General features: G+C 45.7%; 1 protein-coding gene across 2 annotated transcripts; it reads left to right on the top strand.

The window, feature by feature from the left end:
• Positions 1-241: 241 nt before the first annotated feature.
• Positions 242-9,167, top strand: LOC141943774 (uncharacterized). 2 transcript variants are annotated; one of them, XM_074869433.1, is made up of 9 exons: positions 242-444; positions 1,347-1,460; positions 1,897-1,959; positions 3,928-4,014; positions 4,934-5,023; positions 5,497-5,677; positions 6,308-6,412; positions 6,842-6,919; positions 8,003-9,167. In XM_074869433.1, exons 4-9 carry the CDS (start codon positions 3,956-3,958, stop codon positions 8,252-8,254), a joined length of 765 nt encoding a protein of 254 aa, XP_074725534.1. In that variant the 5' UTR covers positions 242-444; positions 1,347-1,460; positions 1,897-1,959; positions 3,928-3,955; the 3' UTR covers positions 8,255-9,167. The 2 variants fall into 2 exon arrangements, with proteins under 2 accessions (XP_074725534.1, XP_074725535.1); XM_074869434.1 differs by lacking the exon at positions 6,308-6,412.

Raw genomic sequence — 9,167 nt, forward strand, 5'->3', positions numbered from 1 at the left:
TCTGGGCTCAAACCACTACAGGGGGCTACACAGAATTAAAATAATGCGACTGGGATGAAACCGAAACTGCTGTGGCTGATATTGCAGGGTGAAGCCACACCCTCCCCCTCTCCTCCCCCCCCCACCCCCGACTTTATTGGCTGGAGAGAGGTGTGGTACTAGATACAGTGCAAAGAAAGAGTGCCTTTTGCTGTAAAAAGGAAGGGCTTGTTTCTGTTATAGCAGAAAAGTCCCTTCGTGAAAGCAAGAAAGTGCCTGACACTTGCAGCAGCTTCCTGCACTCCTGACAGCAGAGTCCCCTGTGCTGCCACTCATTTTGGCAAACATTTTCTGCTGCTGTAAAGGCATGGCCACACCTGAGTTTTCTTCCTACAACAGAATGGGGATGTTTGAAGAACTGTGTAAGGGCGCTGATCCTAGAGAGATGACTGCAAAAGGCGGCAGGTATGTTGCACAGGGGGTGTCTCTGGCTAACCTTACCAAGTTTAACCTTAGTAGGCCTGAATATTTCTACAAAGTGCCTTGGGGGACTGCAACGAAGGACTGCAGACAAGACTGTTTCTTGTGAGAGGGATCCCATGCTGGAGCAGGGGAAGAATGCGAGGAGTCCTCCCCCTGAGGAGGAAGGAGTGGAGGGACTGGCTGCACCCCCCCATCCCCTGCCCCCTGCGCTGCTGGGAGGGAGGAGATAGAGAAATTGGGAGCAAAGCTGAGCCCTGGAAGAAGAGGGGGGGGGGGGCGGTGTGAGGTGTTTTTAACATGTGCTAATGCTTCTCACTGTCCTACTCCATTAAGTGGTGGTGGTGTTAGTGTCTGAATTAAATTGATGTTCTTTTTTCTTCCCCTTAACGAGTTTGTCTTTTGCTCTTCACCATAATGGGTGAGTCATGCCTTCCTGCCCTTATCTCCGTTCCCGAGCCTTTTATTTTGTTTTCTCCTTCCCATTCCTCAGAGGGCAGTAGTGAGCGAGCGGCTGCGTGGTACTCAGTTGCCCTCTGTGCTCAGGCCGTGACAAGAAGTTGTCCCTGTATCTTGTCCACTTCATCCAGCCCTGATTGCTCAAACCCTCCTCCTATTTTTGGCAAACCCTAGCCAGTCAGTGCAGTCCTCTGAACTGTGACAGACATCATCTGGGGGAGTGCTAGCTCACTTGTGCCAAAAGTGCATCCAGGTGTGTGCTGGGCCATCACGTGCCCTGGAGCCTCTATCCTGGCTCTGATCTATTTGCTCGCTTGGATGTAGCCATGGAGCCTCTGCTCACAGGGCTGTCTTTTATCAGGTATCTGTTTAAAGCATGTGATCTTTTTTCCCTTCATTGTAAGAATTTCCTTTTCTTTTTTCCTCAGACAAACATTTGACACCTTGTGGTAACCATCAGCCAGTGGAGACAAGACTTCAAGGCTGGAGGCCTTATGTCATGATCTGGCAGAAAGGCTGGCACAGGTGGAAAAAGAAATAAGGTGAGTCTGGTGACCAGAAATTACAGTGTTTAGTGTGGCCCCTGATGATCAACTGTAGCTGGTGTATGCTAGGACAGGTTGGAGAAAAGATTACAAATAAGTCAGACACAAGGAGGGCTTTGAGTTAGCAACAAATTTTGTCCAGGCTATATTGAGAACCGAAGGCCAATTTACAGAAGCTGTTTGATCTTCACCATATAACATGCAGATCTTACACTTTCAGAGTATTTTATTTGCACTATTGGCACTGACTCATAGAATCACAAACCACCCACCTGGCAAAGTACAGCCTTGAGAAGTTTTGGTCTCTAGATTTTTTTCCCTGTGGGCTGATGGAGGAAGTATAGTTTATGCATTTCTTAGGACTTTAATGGATACTTGTCTACTGACTGTAATGTGGTTTATTTCTTTCTTCCCCTGATGGATGGATGGACAGCAAGAAAAGAGTTTGGTCTGACTCTGTTGATACTCGACTACAATTTCTGGAGAGTTGCCACAGGTAATGTGATTCTTTGTATTAAGAATATATATAAGAGGGGAAAATCATAAATGTTTCTGCAACTGTCACTGAAACATACTCAAGTCTTGATCATCACAGCTCTGTCCTGGGGGACAGACCAAATTTTCATTCTCCTGTTTGACTGCATTGTCATGGCCAGGCATGAAGTGCCCCTGAAACAGGTTTGCTTTGGAGTACAGATCAGAGTACATGACCAGGGCACGTGACGTGAAAATATCTCATGTGAGATGAACTTTCATTTCCATGCAAATGCTCCTCTGAATATGTAATAGCTGCCTTAACAACAGCAGCCCTCAATATAAAGGCATCTAGCCTAATGTAGAAAGGGGAGGTGGTAAAACCAGCTCTGCGGACAGTTTGAGTAGATGTGCAGAGGCAGTCCTGGGTTTTTGTCATGAAAACTGTCCTCTTGTGAACTAGGAAAAGCTGAGGAAAGACATAGTAGCAGGAATATTGCCAAGAAGGAAGGAAATTGTTAATCAGGAGGAAAAAAAAAAAAAGAAATAATAGCCTAATGGATGGCATCTTGGGGATAAAATGCTGTTGTGGTTTCAGGCCAGAGGGCAACTGAGCACGGCGCAGCCTCTTGCTCACTCCTCCCCCTTCAGGAATGAGAAAGAGAAAATAGAACAAAAGGCTCCAGAATCTAGATAAGGGCAGGGAGGGATGGTTCACCCATTATGGTCAAGAGCAAAAGACAGACTCGATTGGGGAAGAAAAAGAACATCAATTTAATTCAACCACCACCACAACTTAACAAAGAGTTAGTGAGACAGTGAGAAGCGTTACCACATCTTAAAAACACCTTCTTCCAGGGCTCAGCTTTGCTCCCAAATCCTCTACTTCCTCCCCCCCAGCACAGGAGGGCAGGGAATGAGGGGGTGTGGCCAGTCCCACTGCTCATTCCTCCTCAGAGGAAGACTCCTTGCGCTTTTCTGCTGCTCCAGTGTAGGGTCCCTCTCACAGGAGACAGTCCTCCATGAACTGTCTCCAACATGAGTCCTTCCCACGGGCTGCAGCTCTCCATAAACTGCTCCAGTGTGGGTCCCTCCCACGTGTTGCAATCCTCCCAGTGCCAAACTGCAACAGTGGGGGCTTCCCACAAAGTCCCAATCTTCTTTGGGCATAGCCACCTGCTCCAGCATGGGGCCCTTCAGGGGCTGCAGGTGGGTATCTGCTCCAGCGCACCTACCCCCCTCCTCCTCCTTTCTTCAACTGACTTTGGTGTTTGCAGAAGTGTCTACCTCACAACTCCTCCTCTCAGGTTCCCCTTCTTAACTATGTTATCACAAAGGCATGGCCACCATTGGTAATTGGCTCAACCTTGACCAGAGAGGTGTCCCACTTGGAGCCAGGGGAGCTTCTAGAAGCTTCTCCAAGGAGTCCACCACTGTAGCCCACTTCCCTGCTACCAAAACCCCCAACACTCACACAAACCCAACACAAATGCAAACATAAATCATTCTCAGTGACTAAGGCCAAGAGTGAATAAACTTCAAATAGTATAGCTGGGTGACCGTACCCTTCCTGAATAGCTTTGTGGAGAAGAGGCTTTTCTGTTGGGGTTTCCATGAAGACAGGCTGTGGCATTTTAGTTTCTGGTCACAGCTGGAGTATCTGTGAGGTTATGAAGGGTTTGCAGGTGTGCAGTCATGGATAGCCTGGTAGTGAAGGAATATTCAGAGTTTCTGAAACCTTGGAGCTTTATTCCAGAGTGGCTCAAGTTTGAGACTTGAGCTGATATAAGGCAAAAGTTCCCAGGCACTGGACCTAGACTCAAATGGTGACCAAGCTCAGTCACTTGTGTCCCTGAGTTTGTTTGCCTAATTACAGAAAGCTGTCAGGAAACCAGTCTAGATCCTGATTACACCTCCCAAATTCAGGTCCTTATTCTTGGTTGTTCCCACATCTGTCTGCTTAACATAGATTGTCTTCTTCCATCTCTAGGCAGCGTGCTGCATCTGGTCATTACAAGATGCAGGAGACCAGCAACCCTGATCCTCCTTACCAGGAGGGACACAAGAGCTATCAGGAGTAAGTATTGGTTTTTTCTGAATTTCCTCTTCTCAGTATTGTCCTTTCACCCACAGCCAGTTATCTTCCTCCACTATGCATAATACATTTACCACCTCCAATGTTAGACAAGCTCTGAACACATTTCTGTGTGGAGTAATGAAGGTAATTTAATTGACAGAGCAGAAACTTAATGGGATAATTCACAAGAGCAGAATATTAATATAAGATGATATGGCTTACTCTGAACGGAGGGAAAAGAAACATGGGACAAGAGGTCTCCTTTATATTAGGGCTGCATGTACTTGTTCTGAGATCTGTAATACAGAAGAAGACACAGTCTCTAAAAACTTCTGGTGAATGATAAAAAGCAAAAAATTTTGAGGACTTTTAGGGTGTGAGTCCACAATTGGCCTAGGGTCATCATGTAGAGAGGGCTTTTTTAAACTCTAGTAGTATCACCTAAAGAGCAGGCATTGGAAACAGGAGAATTTCACCCACTGGAGGAATAGGAGACTAACATCACCCAGAAATCTGTGGAGAAAGCAGTCCAGGGGAATAGAACTCTCTAGTGGGTTTGGGATGTTTGGTGATAATGTTTTGATGGTAAAGATGGAGAAAACAACTAGAGAAAAAATGAGAGTAGAGTCTAACAAGTGGAGAAATACCTGTGTTTTCTTCAAGCCTTCAACCTCTGATCCTCACAACCCCACCTCCCTTTCTTCTGATGTAAATAGCTTTCCCCTTGATTTGAGTATAAATCCTAGGTGCGGGCTTTTAGGGGAGGTTGTTAAGCTCCCCTAGTTTCTCCTGGGTGCTCTGTGCTTTCCTACCTCACAGCTTTTTTGCTGGAATTCAGAATACTCAACAGTGACAAGTCCACTGTTGTCCCAGTGTCCAAGTACAAATAAAGAGATCTCACAAAAGAAATCTGTTTCAGAGCATTTCCTGGAGGGGTCACCCAAAAAGAGCTTCAGGAGAAAGAAGAATATAAGAAGCTGAAAGAGAAGATCAGAGAGCTAGAGGCGAGGTATTTATTCAGATTTGACACGTGTGTTTCTACACTGAAGAGCCACATACTTCATGCTTCCTTCAGTCCTTAGGGACTCTTTGTTTCTGACCAGACAGCCTAGACACCTTCTCCCCAGACTTTCAACCTGCCAGCATCTCTTTGTAACTGATTTCTGGAAGATGGCTTGGCTTGTTCTGGAAAGGGAAGGAGACATTCCCGGGGTGAACGTGTTAATAAAAGAAATCAGCCTACAATGATATAGTTGAAATGCTGCTCTTTGATCAAATTCCACTCTGGTCATGCAAAACTGAGCTGAGAAAGCACTATTTCCCACGTGAAAGCTGCTTGCCAGCTATATAATGTAGTTGAGAAATGCATTGTAGAAAACATGGGATTCATAAAATAGATTCATAACATGCTGTAAAACAGTTACGGTTGTTCATTGTTTGATCTTGTCTTAGCTAAGTTTTTTTATATCCTACTTGCCCTAGAAACAAAGAGCTGTTGTCTAAAGCAGTGGGCATGCACAAGTACTCTGAGAACATGAATGACCCTTCACATTTGTCTGCTGTGCTGCAGATGTATGACATGCTCAGGCTACATGACTGGGAAAAACTCAGGAGCTCCACAATCTCCTATTTGACTTATAAAGATGCCAGCAGCGTAATTAAGGTTTGTTTGTGTCCATTTTCTCAACCTGACTCTTATCAGATCAACACAGTGTATCCAGCATAGGCTTCGAGTATTGGTATTTCTGTATCACACAGGGTTGGGGACTAAGTTTGGGTCTCTGATTTTCCAGTCCAGCAGGGCCTGCATAATGCTGTAGAGAGCAAACTGTCAGTGACCTGCTTCTTCCTGACTTTCAGAAGGGCCCATTCAAATCCTGGTCCCATATCTCACCCATGTTAAGCAAAAGTGGGAAAACATAGTCCAGTTTCCTTATGGTTAATGCTTTCAGTACTAGATGGGAGACCTTGTTCTGATGTCTGACTCACTGCTCTGATGCTGGGGGGATCTGAAGGAAAACACCAAAACAGTATACCTTAAAGGACAAGACTGAGATGAGTCCATTATTAGCATTGACTGTGATAAGGCCCCACAGATGCTGAAGAATGGGCTTCAGCATGCAAACAGCTTGATTAAGCAGTTTATTTCCCAGGTATTGAAGACATATTTCAGTCAATTAGTGGCCCTACAATTTACTCTAATGCAGATGTGGTTTCAGCACATGCCTTCCACACTACGCCTCTCGTTGCATTGTCATTGCTGCTGTAATCAGCTGTCATCTTTGCGCTGCAGAAGCTGTTTGATGCCTGTGAGAAAGATGTACAGCAGAGAACAATTAACATATCTGAAGCTCCTGCCATTCCACCTTTGAATGACACTATGACCAACAGCAAACAGGTATTTTATGTTTAACTGGACCTAGGCAGTGGGATAAAAGGACCATCTGCATCTCCCATTCATCTAGAACTTAGCTTCTGCTAAGGACACTGCTCAAAATATATTGGGAATGACAGTGGGGATAACTTATGAGCTGAGAGGGATCGGGGTGTGGAAAGCTGAGCTCCAGCAATCCTTTTGTGTCCCATGATACACAGACATATGCTGCATGTCTGAATTGGCCAGATGACTGATGCGCATATACAAGTGCAGAAAGCATTTTCCAGCCCTGTGTTGCTTTTATGGGACCTTCCTCCAAAGCTTGAAACGAGCGACTTCTCCATTGCTGATTGGAACAATCTGAGAATCAAAAATTTCGAGTGCTCAGGGACTGCACTGCTGGCCACACCACATGCTAACAGTCTGCTTTGTGCTGTGCTTGGTTTGTAGAGGATGATGCAAGAGATAAGGAGTACCTTCAGGTATTCCTATTTTGGAAGTTCAGAGTATTACACCAAAATTATCAGGGTAAGTAAAGATACAGCCCAGGAGCAGGGGTGGCGGTTCCATTTTCTGGCATGTCTGTGCAACCTGGTATTTAAAAAAACAGGAGTTTTCCCTTCTGCTTGGGGTTTTCCACTTGCGGTGAGGGTCTTCCAGCCCATGTAGTCCCACAATAGGCCTGTAGAGGTAAGTGTAACCTTGTAAGGGAGACACAAAGCTGTGCCGGGAACAGTAGGACAGGCAGGGCAGTGCGCCTTATCAAGGGCACAGACCTACCGGACCCAAGCAAGGTGCAAAGAGCTGTGCCAGTGGTGGTGATCAGGGTCAGCCACAGACTGGTGATCACCGGGCAAACCCACGGTGACCAGGCAGGTCAAGATCGAGCTGGGAAGTCAGTCTGTGGGTCAGGGTCAGCAAGGCTGGGCACCGGCATCCCAACATCACAGCTCAGGCAAGCACCCAGCCACCACTGAGCTTGAATTAGCTCCCGCTCCAAGTGGTGGAGGGTCTGTGGGCGGAGATGAGGCTTCTCACAAATTCTTCTCACACCACCCTTTCTGCCAACTTAACTGTTTTCACAGCAGTTGAATCTGAGTTTATATTGCCATGCTATATCAGAGCTGACCTTGAACACAAGCTGCCAAACCACTGGGGAGGCAGGGGAGAGCTCGCAGAGTCTGTTGGTGCGCACAGAGTCCTGATACTTGCTATGCAAATGGACTATAGTCTAGTGGGGCTTTCTGGGAAATATGTCTGTATGTCATATATATCACATATATATGAAGCTTCCAAAGAGCAGCCTTCTCCTTTTACAGCTTGCTGGGCCTTTCCAAAAGCTCAGCCTTATCAAGCTCTTTACAGATCTCTCTATGAGGAAATAGAGACAGTTGCTGGATGCTGGAACAGTCCAGAAGCCAGGACTTAATAAATAAAAGAACCTTTAAAGTGACACTGGGACCCCTGCCTGTCCCACTTGAATGGTACCATCAGCTTTGACAAATGAAGTTCTTCAGTGCTTAGTTCATGTGAAGCAGCTGCACAGGCAGTGTAACATTACATCAACATAACATTACAAGACTTTGAAAACTGTTCTTACTTGATTTTCAGCAAGCTGGCATTGACCTAAAAACGGTCCTTCAAAGACAGTTTGCGCTGCAGTGCTGCAAAATTTATTGTTTGCTGCTTCTTCAGGACCCACCGGTTAAAGCTGTGTGGAACCTACAGGAAAGCTCAATGCCATATATAGAGCATGTGGACAAGAAAATCTGTGAGCACTGGAGAAAACCAGCATTTCTATGGCCCATAATGAAATGTGGGGAACAAGTCATTGTGAAAGGTGTGGTCTGGGATGAAAAGTAGCATGGCTTCAGAGTCAAGCTACTCACTCATATGACCACAAGAAAGTGAAACAGCTGCTGCACGATATGCTGCTTTTCTTTATCCCATGAATGGCCTGCTTTTCAGAGCTAGTAAGTTAGACACTCCTGGCTAGGGACATCTAGGATAAATCATAATTTACAAACATGTATTAAAGATTGAAGATGTTTGCCTTAGCAGCGTGCATATATTTTATGTAACATTTGTGCCTTGCCGTCTCTAAACAGCATTTGTGTGGAAAGAGAATCTGTGTTTCTAGCTTACCTTACCAGCTCTTCACAAATGCTTATGACATTGTCAGATAACAGTGGGTATCTCAGCCACGCTCTGGAGACACTTGCCTCCTCACCAACAGCATGTAGTAGGACCAATATTTTGCAGGACCCCCTAACAGCAGCGGTATCTCTGCCCTCCCCTGCATCTATATGCACAAACTGCAGGCTCATGCTTTCTGCTAATGAATAAGCAGCGAGAATGAAGGTGGCCTGTTGGGAAACAGGCATCCTTCTTGGGTAAAAATGTACTTAGCTGAGAAAGAGATCAAGGCACTAAAAGACAAGGTTCACAAAGGCTACAGTGGTCTCTCAGAGGACAGGTGTGCACAGGTATGTCTGCCCAGACACTGAGGCCCACTCTTATATGCCAAAAGGCCACTTGTCTCCACAGAAATGCCACCTGCCTGTTAGTACTCAGCTGCTTTCCCATGTCTGTACAGTTTACCAATCCATAGCCCTTCAGCTACATACCTGCCACAGCTCTTGGTCAAAGTGCTCTAGAAGTTGTATTTCATGGTGTAAAGGGGATGCAATGAGGCAAATGCATGTTTATGTGCTCATATGACAAAATATTCGGTGAAAATCTTGAGATTTGACAAATAAAAAAGACTGGAAATCCT

Source organism: Strix uralensis, chromosome 5 (assembly GCF_047716275.1).
Source record: "Strix uralensis isolate ZFMK-TIS-50842 chromosome 5, bStrUra1, whole genome shotgun sequence".
Classification (NCBI taxonomy): Eukaryota; Metazoa; Chordata; class Aves; order Strigiformes; family Strigidae; genus Strix; species Strix uralensis.